At 36.1% G+C, this 17,377-nt stretch overlaps 2 protein-coding genes and 1 non-coding gene across 4 annotated transcripts; all 3 read right to left on the reverse strand.

The window, feature by feature from the left end:
* Positions 1 to 35: 35 nt before the first annotated feature.
* LOC125194306 (DNA gyrase subunit B, chloroplastic/mitochondrial) lies at positions 36 to 5,976 on the reverse strand. Of its 2 annotated transcripts, XM_048092451.2 has the most exons (21): positions 5,716 to 5,976; positions 5,273 to 5,411; positions 5,087 to 5,167; positions 4,870 to 4,983; positions 4,512 to 4,568; positions 3,851 to 3,952; positions 3,598 to 3,748; positions 3,388 to 3,464; positions 3,151 to 3,261; positions 2,917 to 2,987; positions 2,599 to 2,740; positions 2,416 to 2,514; positions 2,204 to 2,332; positions 1,948 to 2,062; positions 1,778 to 1,845; positions 1,286 to 1,399; positions 1,051 to 1,167; positions 876 to 929; positions 655 to 760; positions 435 to 565; positions 36 to 351 (listed from the first exon to the last, which is right to left on the reverse strand). In XM_048092451.2, the coding sequence occupies exons 1-21, from the start codon at positions 5,895 to 5,897 to the stop codon at positions 283 to 285; spliced, it is 2,229 nt and encodes a 742-aa protein (XP_047948408.1). In that variant the 5' UTR covers positions 5,898 to 5,976; the 3' UTR covers positions 36 to 282. The 2 variants fall into 2 exon arrangements, with proteins under 2 accessions (XP_047948408.1, XP_088913188.1); XM_089057062.1 differs by lacking the exons at positions 5,273 to 5,411; positions 5,716 to 5,976 and adding an exon at positions 5,248 to 5,266.
* A 1,703-nt stretch (positions 5,977 to 7,679) lies between these two features.
* On the reverse strand, positions 7,680 to 7,751 carry TRNAC-GCA (transfer RNA cysteine (anticodon GCA)). Its single transcript has one exon. It is a non-coding gene; the product is annotated as a tRNA-Cys (tRNA).
* Positions 7,752 to 8,237: 486 nt separating this feature from the next.
* LOC125192555 (uncharacterized) lies at positions 8,238 to 11,223 on the reverse strand. The gene is made up of 6 exons (XM_048090162.2): positions 10,852 to 11,223; positions 9,925 to 10,017; positions 9,370 to 9,603; positions 9,162 to 9,264; positions 8,856 to 9,085; positions 8,238 to 8,610 (listed from the first exon to the last, which is right to left on the reverse strand). Exons 1-6 carry the CDS (start codon positions 11,136 to 11,138, stop codon positions 8,379 to 8,381), a joined length of 1,179 nt encoding a protein of 392 aa, XP_047946119.2. The 5' UTR covers positions 11,139 to 11,223; the 3' UTR covers positions 8,238 to 8,378.
* Between the last annotated feature and the right edge of the window lie 6,154 nt (positions 11,224 to 17,377).

The following is a 17,377-nucleotide window of genomic DNA, read 5'->3' on the forward strand; positions in this document are numbered from 1 at the left end:
CAGCTGCAATTACTGTCCGTCAAAAACAAGGCTGATTCTGATCTAATTTGAAAATTTAGATTAATAATGCAGCACCTTTTTCAATCAATTGGATAAAACGTACAACCAATTTATATGCCAAGAAGTAATTTTGTTGAAACCCTCAATTTGGTAGGGATATTTTGCTGATATTTTACAAAGAAAAAAAAAGGGAATGGAGATGAAATCATCCAAACGTCCTTGCTGCAAAATCCCCAAATTGCACTCACAGTCGAAATGCCCTACAAATCCGCGACATCGCATTCATATATCGAGATGACCAAGATTGACCGCATTGGCTGAGTTCTGAATGAGTTCTTTCCTGAAATCAACCTAAAAAACAAGGCACTACATCAAAATCATGGACCTAAAGATTGACAGAGAAGTAGAAATATACCCATTCATGATTCACTTACTCGAGATCCCATGAGAGACGAAAAGACAACATTGGCCTCTGCCACATCCTCTACTCTTAATTGCTTCAGAAGTCTAGTCTCGGGATTCAAGGTAGTTTCCCACAGTTGTAAAGGCATCATCTCCCCAAGACCTGCAAATGTGTAGGCAACGTCTCACTGAGAACCTCCTTGGCTAACAAATAACCATGTTATCGACAAAAAAAGTGGAATTATCAGCTACCTTTGAATCTCTGAATGTTGTATGATGCATTTGCAGGAAGTGAGCTCTGAAGTTTTCTGAGTTCCGTTTCATCATAACAGTAGTGTGCTTGCTTCCCCCTCTCAACCTGAATGTCGACACAGAAATATCAAAACCTGATCAAACTTATGGGAACGAAGCTGTCCCTTTTTGTATATCAAATTCAGAGGAATGTTCCTCATCGGGAATCATCTTCGAGATACCTTATATAGTGGAGGAACACCGACGTAGATGCAACCTTCATCAAACAAAGCTCTCTGCAGGCAGTCAAATCCAACCAAAAACAAATTAGCAACAAGATCCACAAAACACCGGGTCTCTCATATCAAGAAGCCGCACAATTTTGGGTGTCTCAGTCTTACAACCCCCATTACGTACCTGATACCTAAAGAAGAAGGTTAATAGCAGTGTCCTTATGTGAGCACCATCTACGTCAGCATCTGTTAATATTATAATTTTGTGATAACGGAGCGCATCCTTCCGAAAATCTTCACCCTGATAGTACAGAAGTAAAGAAGTCGCCTCGCCATCAGATAGAGGTAAAGAAGTCGCCTCGCCATCAGATATAGAATAACAGAAAGCAAGATACAAATAGTATTTTAAAGACTAACACCTTTACTCCAAGTCCCAAACCAAGAATTAGATTTTGAATCTCCTCATTTTTGTACATGGAAGCTTCGTCTTTGCGTTCAATGTTCAAAATTTTACCTCGTAGAGGTAGCACTGCCTGCAAGACACCAGCATGTTTCAAATTCCATTTCCTATCTTAGGCAAAAAAGCTAACAGGGCATTTTTAAAATAGTCCAGCAATCCACATGACAAAGATATTTGGTTATTCCTTCTGAACATAGATTAGAATCACAAATGTTTCTTCCTTATATTACATTATCTGCTAGTATTATTTATTAATATTTCAGAATTGATAATAAAATGAAATGGAAAAAAGAATTTGTAAGTCCAGAGTCTCCAGATGACATTCAGCTCAAAATGTGATGGAAAAGCAATAAATAAACAAGAATGACAGGAGTTGAGATGGAAGATCTTTTACATAAATATTACTCTTTTCTTTTTGGCAGGAAATGAGAGCAAAAGAATTTGCTATCACCTGAAATCGGCGGTCACGACCTTGTTTAGCACTGCCACCAGCTGAATCTCCTTCGACTATGAATATCTCTGAATTTTTTGGAAATGAGTAAAAATGTAAACTTCTTATCTTTTATTTCTTAATCATCATCATTCCCGGTATAGTACATAACATAAAGGATATAACCATACCAGCTTCTGCAGGATCAGTAGCTGAACAATCAGCAAGCTTCCCGGGAAGGGATGATGATTTTAAGACACTTTTTTGTCTTACCAGTTCTCTGGCCCTCTTTGCCGCTAATGCTGCCTAAAAAACAGGTCTTAATACAATTTAATGTGGAAAAATAGAATGAAGAAGAAAAGAAATAAAGAAAAAGGTCACTTTGTGAGAAATCATAGTAACAGCTTAAATAGATGCATTTTATACTACAGATGATGCTGAAGATACCTTCAGAGCATTGAGGGACTTCGACAGGATAGCATCAAGGACATCAGGATGCAACTCCAGGTACTCAGTAAGATACTCTACAATAGATTGATCAACAATCTTCCTCACCTCTGGGTTTCCTAATCTCGTCTTTCGGAAGAAAAAGATGTATAAGAAAAGCTTCTAGTAGAAAATGTTTAAGCATTAATATGTACTATGTAAAAACAACACACCTTTGTTTGTCCTTCAAATTCTGGGTTAGGAACTTTCACGGAAATCACACAAGTCAGGCCCTCTCTTACATGTTCGCCACTTAAAGTAATATCTTTTTCCTGTAAAATGAAATAAAGTCTTTTGAGCAAATATATCAATTGTAATAGAAACTAGCTGACGTTATTAAAGTTAATATAGGATACCTTAATGACTTTAGACTTCTTTGCAAGATTGTTCAAGGTTCTAGTTAATGAAGCTTTGACACCATCAATGTGAGTACCCCCGTCAACTGTTCTAATGCTGTTAGCATATCCTAATAATGTATCTGAATAAGAATCCGAACACCTGTGCGTAGATCAACTAAACGCAATTAACTTCCCAAACAAAAACAGGTACATCACATCCTTCTTCACTCGACATTATTGTTCCTTGTCGTTAACAAGACATCACAAGAGTCAAGAAGGTTAAAGCAAAAGAAAAGGAATATTACATTTTGGAAAAAGGAAACTTAGAACTATTACCATTGAAGTGCAATATCAATTGAGACTCCCTCTATTTCTTTTCTGAATCCCACGACTTCATGCAAAGATTTCTGGACCAGAAATATGTAAGTCATATCTTACAATAGGTAGCAGAAAAATATTAAAGCATATGCTACATGATTTAATAAAAATGAAACGAAGATTATGTAACACTTTGCAGTAGTTACACCGCCAGTCAAACACAAAACTATAAGCCATAAAAGTCAAGCATACCTTATCTGTATTAAGCCATTTCACATATTCAATTAATCCTCCAGCATAGCTGTACACATTATGCAGCGTCTTCTCTGTATCCACATTCTGTTTCTCAAGAGCAATTGTAACCTAACAATTGACAAAATAAATCGTTAAAAATTGGCAAATTCTATGAATATGCCCCGTCCCATATCAGATTCACAATGAAAATGTTAATAAATCCACAACCAAGAGCAGATGTGAGATAATATCTACCTCAGGATTTAGAAAAGCAAGCTCCCTGATTCTGCTAGATATTGTGTTGTAGTCAAACTCAATTTCTGTTGTAAATACTGTAGTAAAAGAAAAGCTGGTTATTGTGTTGTAGCCAAACTCAAATTCAGGAAGCTTTGTTGAATTCATTCAAAGAATTTCACCAAATCCTCCAACACAAATAAACTAAAGATAATATAGAAAAAGGTTGACCTTCTTTGTCCGGCCAAAAATGTATACGAGTCCCTTGCTGGTCCTTCATATCAGCCGGAAGCTCACGAGAGATCAATTTTGCCATAGGCTTCCCACGACAATATTTCTGCTTATACTCCTTACCATTACGCCATACTGTCACTTCAAGGGCCTGGACACAAGCAGATAGAAGGATTGATATTGATGGGGTTAATATTGTGATAATTACATAAAAAAGAGACGTCATGGGCAGCAAAAACTTCAGAATTGATACCTCAGACAATGCATTGACAACCGACAAACCAACACCATGTAGTCCACCAGACACACTATAACCACTACTGGCACCACCAAACTTGCCACCAGCATGCAAAACCTGCAATTATGTATTAAGAGCGTCAATTAACTGCACAACTCAAACATTCAAGGGGAAATTCCACAATTTAGTTTATCATCACAAAATATGAATCAAACATGCAGGTAAGGGTAAACGAAAACTAATCAGTACACAAATCCAAAACAAAATAGCATGCTGTAAAGATTTACACCTCAAAGTTCATTTTTGGTCAATTACTACAGAGATTTATAAGCCAGGCCAAACAAGGCTTAAGTGACTGGTCTAAACAGCTGTGCTTCCTTCTCTGGTGTCCTACTTTGCGATCTGCAGTATCAAATGTGGTTTGCATGCTTCGAATAGCGAAGAGTCATGAAAAATCTGTAATTCTGTACAATCTTTCTTCAGACCAAGAGTTTAACAAAGAGAATATTTTTTCCATCTAATCCACTGGGTCGACTCCAAGAAAATCCTGAGTTATGCTGTTTCTATAACTGTTTTTTCTTTAGCCTATTAATTTTTCTAATATTAGGAAAATGAGCTGCTGCAAGATATTCTATGCAATTCATAACTGATAATGAGATGAGAGAAAAAAGCATACCGTCAAGACAGTCTCCAAAGCAGACTTTTTTGTCGCTGGATGCATGTCCGTTGGGATCTGTAATGCAAAAATGAGTAGACTAAAATATACTCTTATAGTATGAACCGACAAGCGCATGCATAAGTAGCATTCTCATAGAACGCCTCAAATCAAATTCAACAGTGAGCAGCTAGATATAATGTACAGTTGTACACTGCACAAGTGAATACACGACAAGCTCAGTCTGCAATATTCTTCACTGTTATGTTAACTGACCAAAATTTTGTAACACAGTTCGAGGTAATGGTGTTTTAAAACATAATATTTTCACTTATGCATACAATTATACTTCACTCAGCTCATAAAATCAGGCACATACCCCTCGTCCATTGTCAGTGATGCACACCGAATTGTCTGCAAGCAAAATGACATCAATCTTTGAAGCAAATCCTGCTTGTGCCTCATCAATAGCATTATCCAAGATTTCATAAACCTTCAATGAAAGCATCAACAACAACAGAGTAAGTAACAGTATAACGAACTTCCTTTGTATCAGGAACATGCAAACCAGCAAGAATAAAAAAAAAGGAACAAACCAAATGATGAAGGCCACGAGAACCAGTGCTTCCAATGTACATGCCCGGTCGCTTCCTTACAGGGTCTAACCCTTCCAGTACCTAAGAGAACAACATCATGATTGCTACTGGGAAACAGAAATTTGAAACCAAACTGTACGGCAAGATAGTCCAGTTATTACATGTTCATCAAGGCAAGCAGTTCACCTGAATCTGATCCGAACCATATTCTTTTGAGGCCTTACTCTCACGAACAGCCTCGATGCTGACGCTTGATGACATAAATGCTCTCGGAACCACAGCATGACATGGTGGATAGTTGCTAGAGACCTTTTTCAATGCATCACTAACCAAAAAAACAAAAACAAAAACAAATATTTACACTTATGAATGCAAGAAACAAATAACACGAAAAGGTTCTCACTTTCAGCTAGACGAATGAGCTGTCAATCAAAACACAAACGCAAAACTTTGAAAGTAAAAATAACCCAAAATTAATTTTGAGAAGATACTGTTAATCCACCACTAAATTACTAATCTTTTTCAAATAAAACTCACAGATTAAAGGAAATGCCACTTGAAACACTAATACATGCATAACAATTCATACAAAACCGAGCAAAAAAGAAAAAGGAAGCATAAATAATTACCCGGTGGTAAGAAATATGAAAGGGGGCGTAGGGAGAGAGATAGAAGAGGATAGAGCGAGAGTGGAGCGGGAGCGGGCACGGGAATGGAAGTAATTAAGAGAAGAAGGAGAAAGGGCATTAAAACGAGAGGCCATGCGTTTAAGCGAAGTAATACTAGGCTTGAGATTGAGAAGAAGGGCCATTCATAAAATATGTGGCGGTGTTCTTGTTTCAAAATTCAGGTTTTGGGTTCAGGGTTTTACTGAACAAGAGATGGGGAAAGGGATGAGATGAGGCTCCTTTTTCTTTTTTCTTTTTTTTTTTTACTCTTTCTATTCCTAAAAAATATTGGGATATTAATATCACGACACTTTCAAAAAGTTGGATTTTTCCCAGAAACTTTAAAATTGGCAAATAATATCACGAACTTTACCACGTGTTTGTTTTTTCCCACGAATGAACAAATTTATTTTATTTTAATAGATTGAAGAATAATTTTTGAGGGTGTGCTTCAAGAAAAACTATCTTCAAATATTGAAAAACTTGAAACTTTCGAAATTGTTGTTGAGAAATTACGAAAAAAATCGGTATCATAGTATTATTTATGGGAATTTTTTCATTCGTGGGAAAAAACAAACACGTGGTAAAGTTCGTGATATTATTTGTCAATTTTAAAGTTCGTGGGAAAAACCCAACTTTTTGAAAGTTTCGTGATATTAGATGCCAATATCCCAAAAATATTTAATCCTTGAAATTGTATTTAGACTAAAGGTCCTTTTTGGTCCTTAACATATGGAGATTTTTTGATTTTGGTCCAAAACCTTATCTTTTGAATTATTTGGTCCCTCACAAATAAAAACGGGCCACGTTTAGTCCGAACTGGATGGAAATGGTTAAATTTAACGGTCAACGAATATTAATTTAATTTTGACCAGATTAAGTTAATAATTAAGTTAAGAATTAAGTTAAATATTACACTGGACGGTCCCCTCTCCTCCGCCGCCGGAGCCGGTCCTCTCCCCTCTACCGTCGGAGCCGGTCCCCTCTCCTCCGCCACCATCTCCGCCGCCGCCATACGGTATCAACCACCAGCTCATCTCTCTCTTCTTCCCTTCCACCGCGAAGCACGTCCGCAGCGCGTCGTAGATCGACACCGGCAAATGACCCATCCCTGCGCCGCCTCAATTTTCCTGAAAATGACCTTGGCCCTTCGGCTGGAGAGGCTGCGGTTGGTCTTCTTCTTCTTCTTCTTCTTGGATTTGACTCTGACTTGGCCGATGTAGGTTAATTTGGGGGAGAGGGCTCGGGGTTGTCGAGGCGTTTCTTGGGGAGGAAAGGGGAGGCCTTGTTAGGGCGGAGGCGGTGGCCGGGGCTGAGGATTGATTCGGAGAGTTTCATGGAGGAGGAAGAGGAGAGGCAGATGAAGAGCTCGCTGGTGTTTTTGCGGAAATGGGCTCTCTCTCTCTCTTTCTCTCTCCATTTCCTACTACTAATTATTGTTTGTTACTTTGTTAATTTTGCTGGAAGAGGAGGGAGATTGAGCTGGTGGTTGACACTGTATGGCGGCAGCGGAGATGGTGGCGGAGGTGAGGGGACCGGCTCCGACGGCAGAGGAGAGGGGACCGGCCGGTGTAATTCTTAACTTAATATTAACTTAATTATTAACTTAATCCGGTCAAAATTCAATTAAAATTCGTTGACCGTTAAATTTAACCATTTCCATCCAGTTCGGACTAAGTGTGACCCGTTTTATTTGTAAGGGACCAAATAATTCAAAAGATAAGGTTTTGGACCAAAATCAAAAAATCTCCATATGTTAAGGACCAAAAAGAACCTTTAGTCTTGTATTTATTGGTAAATTAGCTTTTTTAGCGGTATAAAATACATATAGTAGCTGCTTGTTTGCAGGTATGAATTTGCATTTTCGACCACAACATATTACTTCTAAAATAAAAATAAAATAATTTAAATAAAAAAAAACACACAGGGCCCAACCGGGTTCGAACCGGTGACCTATTGATCTGCAGTCAATTGCTCTACCACTGAGCTATGGACCCTTATATTGTTTTCCTGGCGATTCAATTTTATTTGTAACGAATCATAATATAACGCTAACGCTAATATCTTTACATTCTGCCTGTGTTCTGTAACTTTGCTATATTTGGTTTGGAAAAAAAAAAAACTTTTCTATTTGGTTTCAATTATGCAAGTATTAAATCGTTTGAGATGATCAATTTTACTTTTGGTGGCTCTAAATACATACACATTTTTTGTTGTTTTTGTTGTAGTACAAAGTATCATGGTAGTACATCTTTTGATAGTTACTAGACAGTTTACTAGTATTATAATGCAAAATGACCTTAGTTGCTTGAAAATTAACGCTAATAAGTTGGTAAATAAATTAGCATGAAAACATATTTCAATATTGGTTCACACAGTATATATAAGCTTAATTAGCTCATTCAGCTTATATGGAGTATATAATACTATGATACTATGTCATTACTCTGAAATTGTATCCATAAGTGTGGACCAGATATAAATTACAGGAACCAAAATTTATAGATACAGAATACTGTAACATTTTTCAAATAGTTTGCAAGTATCAACAAAATAATGAAAAAATTAACAGCACAAACATTCTTGAAATAACAAAGAGTGACAAAAAAATTTGAGAATTATGGTCAGCAGTTCTCTCCTTCCCCTTCTTCCCAGCTATAAACAGGTATTTGCCATATTTTGGTGTTCTTTTTGGGATCATCTGTCAGACTGAGATCCGTATCGTCTTCCTTGTATGTTCGAATGAACTTTCTGGCTCCCGTCATAATAAGCCTCTCCACCATGAACAGTTGGTAATTGTTCTCAATTATGGGATCCAAAAGACCGCTGTAGTTTGATGAATAGGCCAATTTGTACCTGCAAATAGACTAGGATATGAAGAGTAGCTAGAATGCATCTCAGCAATGCTAATGAGTTTAATAGAACTCAACCTTGTTTTGAGATCATCAATTAGTAATTAGGGCCCAATCACCAAAAAATAGTACTTTTCTCTTAAAAAGGGACATCTTAGCCCTTAATTATAGATTGATTTGAGTTTTGAGTGACAGTATTCAGGCTGTAGAAATTAATACGGAGTATATAAGTAACTGAGATATAAGTACCTTGCAGATAAAGGTGAAAAGAATCCGGGAGCCCTCTCATTGGATGCAATGAAGAGAGTTCTACCCGGGGGAACCCATTTGGAAATTCTACAAAGAATGAACTCAGGACGTGTATCTCTGTCAAGATGAGGGTGTAGGGTTCGATCAACCCCAAATCTGTCCTTCCTAGTTTTTATTTTATCACCTCGCCGGACATGAATAGCATCATAATCTCCAAGATGTGCCTTTATCTGGTTTCAGCAGCAATTTTTATTATAGCAGATATTTACTTAAGATAGAGAAAATTAGCTAATTGCAGTGGATCACCTTTTCCGCAGCATCTCGTAGCTTCTTTGCAGCCATTGATGGAAGAAAGGAATACGGCAACATAATAGAACTGCGGTTGTTTCGATCCTTGCATTCCATGAACCTGAATGACTACCATGATTAATACCTACACAAAAATTATCGAGATTCAAAAACTAATAGTAAGAAGGAAGAGTAGTTGGATCATTAGTAACTGTCTGTTACCTACCATGAGAGAGGACTGGCAGTTCGATTTATGAGTAAAAGATTTGAATAATTTTTTTTGTGTTTGAGATCAGTTCGACTAATTCCTTCCACGTGTGCTATCCCTCTGGATCCCAGTTTCATGCTTGTAGTAAGGACATGGTGCCATGTCTTTGAATTATCTAAAATCACAGGCACCGTGTTGGACATGAAATCAAGATCATACAGAGAATCCATAGCACAAGAGTTAGCTGCCCACCTAAAAAGAAAATTGCTTACATCATTAAACAAAAAAATGCACATGTTTGTAGATACTGCAAAGAACTCGAAGCAAAAAAACAGTGTACATTCTATAATCAAATATTTTGACAATTTCTGAAATGTCTAATGTTCCCTAATTCTGTATATGTTTTGGACATCAAACACTATCTTATTTATTTCGAAGCCATGATTCAGCATCACAAAAACCCAAAAAGATCATATTCTGGCTTAAGTACCACTAGTAAACAACCAAGAATCTCATAATTTAATTCTTCTGTGATCCGGCACTGAGTGTTCTAAACTGCACAAGAAAACTCACCCTTCCTCAGAAACCATATTTCCAGATTGATGGAGAATTCCTTTCTTATTGTGTATTGGATTTATACACAACCTGGAAGGCATTACAAAGGTCCTGCAACAAGAGGAGAAGGAAAATATAGAGAAGATGGTCAGTCCGAAAGCACAAAATACTGCCAAGAAGGGTATCCATTCTCAGCAAGTCATCAGCCCAATCAAAAATGTTATAACACATGAAACGGCCTTAACTCAAGATGCAGATCTAAAGGGACTCCGATCTTCTCATGTCTTAAATAAGAGTAGCTAATAAGTAAGATAAGATACTACGAGTACGAGCACCATAAAACAACTTCAACCATTCAACTCAGTTGTTCCCGAAAGAAATAGACATGGAAATCAACTGCTAGTATTAATATTGCTGTGCATTATTAGGAAACTAGGGTTCTTTCTTCACAGAGAAAGAGTAACTGGAGACATGTTAGTTCACCTATAGGCATCCCCAGATCTACTAAGTATATATAGCACAGTTCATTAGCAATCGCGTGCAAAATTCAAATATCCGGATCGGCTATATGAATTTCACTAGAGTTATAAAATCATAAGTTGCAAACCAAAATCGACAACCATCAAAGAAATGAAGAGGTTTTTCATCAATAGAAACCACGAGTGAACTTATCAAGGCCAAATTTTCAATGTTTGCAGGAACAGGGACCTATAATTACTTCCTCAAAACAAATATCACAAACCAAGTTGAAATCATGCAATCAACCATTACTAATGAAGAAAGTCACTACTAAAATCCCCAAAATGAAGATTCACAGCAATCACAACTCAGATTAAATAATGCAATTATCCATTACTAATGAAGAGAAACAAAGATGATAAACTCAAAATTGAGAAGAAATCCACCACTCCAAATCCCAAACAGATTAAATCTCGAAAAATGTACCTGCCGAGAAACAATGCTTCCTCAAGGGCACACCTAAGGCTGGACTCTTGGTGACCTAAACCCTCGCAGGAATCGCAGTGCTTTCCGGGGCAGTCAATTCTGCTCCCCCAATACAAGTACTTGTCGTGCAAAGTGTGGCGATTGGGGGGCACGATATTCTGTATGCTGGCGGGTGCCGAAACTAGGCAAGCCACGAGGTACAGCACTGCAATGCACGCGATCGAAGCTGTGAGTATGAAGATTGAAGATCTGGACTTTGCTAATTTCGATTTTGGGTGGATCGCCATTGAGCTCGAGCCCTCCAATTTTTGTTCAGTTTATGATGGCGGAGAGCATAAAGCTTAGATTTTTCTGTATTCCATTTCTTTAAACCTCATTCATTTATCCTTCGCTTATATTTATTTATTTATTTGTCTATTTATTTCATCGTTTTTAATGGTTGACTAATAACACATGTAAATTCTCGTGGATTGGATCGGTAATATGCATACTGATCTTTATTGCTTCATTTCCTTTCTTTCTACGTTTTCTTCAAAATTTAAATTTCAATAAACCTGCAAATTTAATAGGGCAATAGTAAAAGTAGCAATCAATTCATTTAGGATTATAAGCTAATTAATCATCAATTATCATCATGGTAGAGAGAATAATAGTCATGATTAAACTTTGAAATTCAACAAAACCCAAAACCCGGCCTTGTGCTTTATTTTGAGAGTCCACCTTCAATCCTTGACACCACACTTTCATTTGATATAAAAGTGATTTTACCTTTACAGATGCAAGATTATTTAAGCTCAATTCTGAATATTATTAGTGTTTAATGTGTTTAATACAAATTTTGTTGGCTCTATAAATAGTCATGGCTCGCACTATAGCCTTAAGAAATCTCAATTTTTATTTCTTCTGCAAAGGGTGATAATTATAACAGCACTGGAATTCATGTCAAGGATTGAGAATGAAATACAATTTCTATCTTAGCTTTTTAGAATCCCCCAACTCCAGGTGCATATTCGTCCACCCACAATAAAATCTCTATATAGAAAAATTAAAAATATTTCCCACTTGTCAAAACATGGCGGCTTGGCCTAATTCATGGAAACCGAACACCTATGAAATGGTTTAATTGTGTGAGCCCATAATCCACAATTCTAACCAACTTTAATTTCTAATCTTGGCTCTCGGTGGCGCACACTCAAACTCCACACACATTAGTATGATATTATCCGCTTTGGGCAAAGTCCTCATGGTTTTGCTCCTGGATTACTTCCCAAAAGACCTCATACTAATGAAGTAGAGGTAGTCCATTTATACACTTGCAAGTCTTGTTCATTCTCCGATGTGGGATATGGTTTGCTCCCTTTCAATCCTCCCCTCAAACCAAGACCACCAGACCACAGACCACATGCCTACCGCATGTTACATGTCACTAGGTCACCACATGTCTTGGTCGAGCTCGTCACATAGGAGAACTTGCAAGCGCAACCACCGAACCCCGAGCCACACAGGCCCAGCCTTGAACCAGGTCTCTGATACCACTGTTGGGTCTCGGTGGCGCACACCCGAACTCCACATTAGTATGATATTGTCCGCTTTGGGCAAAGCCCTCACGGTTTTGCTCCTGGGGTACTCCCCAAAAGGCCTCATACTAATGAAGTAGGGGTAGTCCATTTATACACTTGCAAGTCTTGTTCATTCTCCGATGTGGGATATGGTTTGCTCCCTTTCATCCAATAATATAATCTCAAACAAAGTGAGCACGCCTTAGCAGTAGTAGATATTAGCTTCATTTACAAATTTCATTTCTATGGTTCACTCTTTTCGTAGGCATTTATGGAATTGAGTCAGATAACTTTATTTCATTGAGTCTAAAATGATGAATTATTGGATTATAAAAATAGGGGAAATTTTCTAAAGGTTGCATGAGCAAAAACTTGAGGTAGTAGCGATGAAATTGGAGAATGCTCCTGACAATAATCAGATGATTACTCCCTTAGTTCAAAAAGAATTGATAAATTGTTATGGTTTTAAAACTACAAAAGTTATTTTGACCGATATTAAAATCAAAATTTATCTTTTGGTTGATGAAGTACGCGATGCATTGATAAAAGAGCAAATTGCTTTAGTTCTGAGATATTTTAACAATGATGGAGAGATTGTAGAAATATTATTGTCCTTAGTTCATATCACTGATACCACAACAAAATTTTGAATGAATGGATTGACTTTAATATTTGCTAAATATGGATTATCTTTGTCACGATTAAGAGATCAAGGTTAAGACAATGCATCAAATATGCAGGATCAGAACAATAGTTTAAAATCACTTATATTGAATGAAAAATCCATCTACCAAGTACATTTATTGTTTTGTCCATCAGCTCCAACTAGTAGTGGTAACTGTTCAAAAGAACATAGTGTTGTAAGTGATTTTTTAACATTGTCAGTTTGTCACTATGATTGTCAACACATGTGGAACATCTTGTAAATGAAGGGACAAATAACGGCAATTTGTGCATGAAAAAATTGTCGAAGGTCTAGGAAGTGGAGAAATTAAAAGTGGAAGAGATTTAAATTAAGAGATGAGTTTAAAGCAACCAAGCGACACTCGATGGGGGTCACACTTCACCACTTTGCTTCGTTTAAAAAGCACGTGGTTATTGATAATTGAAGTGCTTGAAAACATGTAAGAAGATGGTATCAATCTGGATAATAGAGGTATATCAAACACATTAGTTATGAAGATGGAGAGTTATGATTTATTTTTATTTTACACTTGATGAAGAGTTGTTTGGGATAACGAATGTTTTATCAATAATTCTACAACTTAGGGATCAAAATATCGTCCAAGCTACGTCTTTGTTGATACAACCAAAGGATTTTGCTAGATTTGAGAGAGAATGGGTGGAATCAATTCATGGGACAAGTTGAAGAGTTTTGGGTGGCTAATTTGATTGACGTTATTAGTATGAATGATACTATCGTTCTTGTGTGCGTATGAAGCAAGATTGACGTGTTACTAATTATCAACATTATAAAGTGGAGATTTACTATCAAGTAAGATTCACATTTTATTTTTCAATTATGATTACAATTAATTATCAATTAAATACGAAAGTCACATTTTTTTATTATTAGGTTCTTGATTTACTTACTCAAAAAATTAAAATACGTTTTTTAAAAGTGAGTACGGAATTGCTTACTTGCATTAATTGCTTTAGTCCAAAAAACTTATTTGCTAACTTTAATGTCGACAAGTTGGTTCGTCTTGCAAAACTTTATCCGGGTGACTTCTCGTCTACTGAATGTACTAGTGTTAACCCCCGTGCTATGCACAGACCAAAGAATTTTCAGCTAATGAATACAAATTGTAAATAATTAAAAAAATTATCATTATATACAATTTATAAAAAAAAGAAGAAGAATGGTCCTAATCTAAAAAATATAGTATTTCTTATTCAAAATAAAATTTAATACATTTATAATTTGTGAGAAGAAACAAAAATTACTCAGTCAGCTTAGACTTTTAATATACATAAATTTAAGAATTATGGAAAATTTTAGCCGAAATAGTTGAACGCACAGTACTAAACAATGCAATTTCAAAGGTTACATGTGTAATATCCCAATCTTTTAGAAGTTAGAATTAGAAATTATATTTTTTATTAGTGACTTTATATATGTATATGCTTGTTTTATGTGAGAAAGATAGGAAATAGAAATAGGATAAATTAGAATTAAGAAAAAGAATGAGATAAGGATCGAAATTAGAAAATAAGAAAAGAAAGAAAGAAAATGAATAGAGGGATATTAATGAGTAGGAAACGTGTCTTATGGGGGTAATTAGGAAAAAAAAAGAGAAAAAGAAAAAGGAAAATAGAAAAGATTTTGAGATGGGTTTTGAAAATCAGATTTCATACTTATCTCTCTCTACGTAAACTTCTCCCCTCTCTGCAAAAATTTCGACAACTTCTCTACTCCATTCGAACAGCCACCGTGATATCTCCAATCACTCCACCGGGAAGCATGTAGTACCCACCGCCAATCCAAACTCTCAATTCCCCCTAGTTTTTCTTATTTTTGGAGCTCAAGTTGAAAATCCACCTCCACTTAGTTTTGCAAATTAGTTGAAATTAGAGGTTAGACTCCTCCATAAAGTCCTTAATCTTGTTTCTAAGCATAGTAGTGATGTTAATTTGATTTGATTCTTGTTGTGGGAGTCGAAATTAGGGTTCTTGAGTTTGGGGGTTTTGGTGCTTTGATGCTTTTGTGTAAATTGACTATGGAATTATGCAATTGAAAGTATGTTAAGATATTTAAGCATGAAAGTGATAGAAAAAGCTAAGTTTGAGGATGATTTGTGACCATATTCTCTTTCCATGGGTTTTAAAGCCACCTTCTTGATGGTTTGATATTATATAATGTTGGGGCTGATCTTGTTGTGAAGTTTGATGTGGGCTATTGATACTTAAGTAAGCTGGAAATTATCAAAAAAAAGATTGGGTGAAAGGGGTTTAGATATTGGTTGTTATCAAAAGGTTTAGAATTGAAGTTTTAGCTTCAAGATGTCAAAATTTTGAGTTTAATTTTAAGTTAAAGTTGCTGTCACATATTTTTAAAATTAATTAAGTTTGTTTTATGGAGGAAAAATGGAATGATGAGGCTTATATTTTTGGGGCAGCTGGGTATAGCTTTCATTTTCCGAAACTATTGAATAGTATTATTGAATTACTTTGCTTCATACTATGAATTTAATGACTTAGTAAAAAAACTTAAAAATGATATTTTCTCTCTTAAGTGTAAGTAACACCAAGTGTATGATCTAGCGTCAAGAAACTAACACATAGTATGCGTTTTTATTAATAAAAATGTTCTTGTGATAGTGATGCAATATTATTTTTTGTTTAATAATAATATTAATTTAGCTTCACTTTTTATAATTAATATTTGATTTAGGTAAGTTTAAATTTAATATATACATATCTTAAAATTTTGGAAAGTTTAAAAGATAAAAATATGAGTAAATCAAAATAAATTGAATTCTATAAACTTAAAAACTTATTATAAAAATAATATAAAAAATATATATTGTACAAAGTCTAAAAATTAGAAGTTCAAATTAAAAATTGTATAGAAAGATTGAGTACATAGTTTTATAGTACCACTATTTGAAATCTAAATTATACTCCAAAATTTAAAAGCCATTAAATATTAAACAAAAGTCCAAACAATATACAATATACAATAAAGTATCTTAAAAGTTAAAACCCTATTGCAACATGGCTCGACGCCTCCATTTCCCTCCCTCCAACCCTCCCTCATCCTCCCTAATCGGCGGCGGAAATCATCTCACCGGCTAGAGCATTGTTCCTTCTTCCTCGCCGACTCTCCTTCCACACACCACGCCGTCGCCCCTTCCTCCCTCGTGGCGCTGCTCTGCCTTACTCGCCATGGCTGGCCGCCGCCTCAACACCCAGATCCGTCATTCCCCGACTTCGGCGGCGGCGTCGTTCCCCGACTCATGACGTACTCCGTACTCCAGATCCAGCTTCCCGCCGGATTCATTTAAAGATCCGACTCCGGTGCTTTTCTCTTTCTCTCATTTTTCTTCTTCTCCAGCGTTTAAAGAACGGATCTTTAAATGAATCCGCCGCCGCCGTACTTCTCTCTCTCCTTCCTCTTTTTTTTCGTCTTCTCAACTTTCCTCCCCATCTCTCTCACTCCGGATACCTCATTTTCTCTCGGCCAGCTGCCACTGTCCCGTCTCCCTCAGCCTCGCCACTACTGTCCCGTCTCCCTTAGCCTTGCCGCCCTCTCATCGGCGCTGTCGCCGGATTCCAAGCATCTTGCAATGCTGCAATCAAGAATTCTCTCTTTCTCTCTCTAATATTTTCATTTTGTAAATATTTTGGAATACTCAAAATAAATAAAATAAAGAATAAATATTGACACATCATCTATTACAACATCAACTTTCATTTTCCCTCCAAAAAGGACATTAAGGTCTTTTCACCAAACTGTCCCTTTAGATTAGTATATAGATGTCTCTTCCAACTCAACTTAAAACTTATATCAGTGATATAGTTGATAAAGTTGAGTTCTCCAACATTGAAGATTTGTGAAATCTTTCTCCCAGAAGAGATAAAGCTTACCCTTTGTTGTACTGTTTGATTGAATTGACATTGATCCTCCGATTGCAATAGCTTATGTTGAGAGAGTATTTTCTTCAATGAAACTTATTAAGCCTTTTTTTTTTCAAAATTGAATGAGGAATGAATGAATGATATATTACTTGTATACATTGAGAAGAGAATTTTCCAAAAAAATGTAAATGAGACTATTCTTCGACGATTTCAAGACATGGCGACTCGTAAAAAAAAATTATCATCAGTGTATCGTAAAAGTTGAACAGATATTACATATAAAATTTATTATTTTTTCTAAAATTTCAGTTCCGACTTATTTAATTTTCTGCTTCCACCACTGCAAGCAATATTATAATAAAGTTAGTGAAAGTCAAACTAATTCT

Source organism: Salvia hispanica, chromosome 4 (assembly GCF_029641045.1).
Source record: "Salvia hispanica isolate PSC_SH4W2 chromosome 4, Shi_PSC_v1, whole genome shotgun sequence".
Lineage (NCBI taxonomy): Eukaryota > Viridiplantae > Streptophyta > Magnoliopsida > Lamiales > Lamiaceae > Salvia > Salvia hispanica.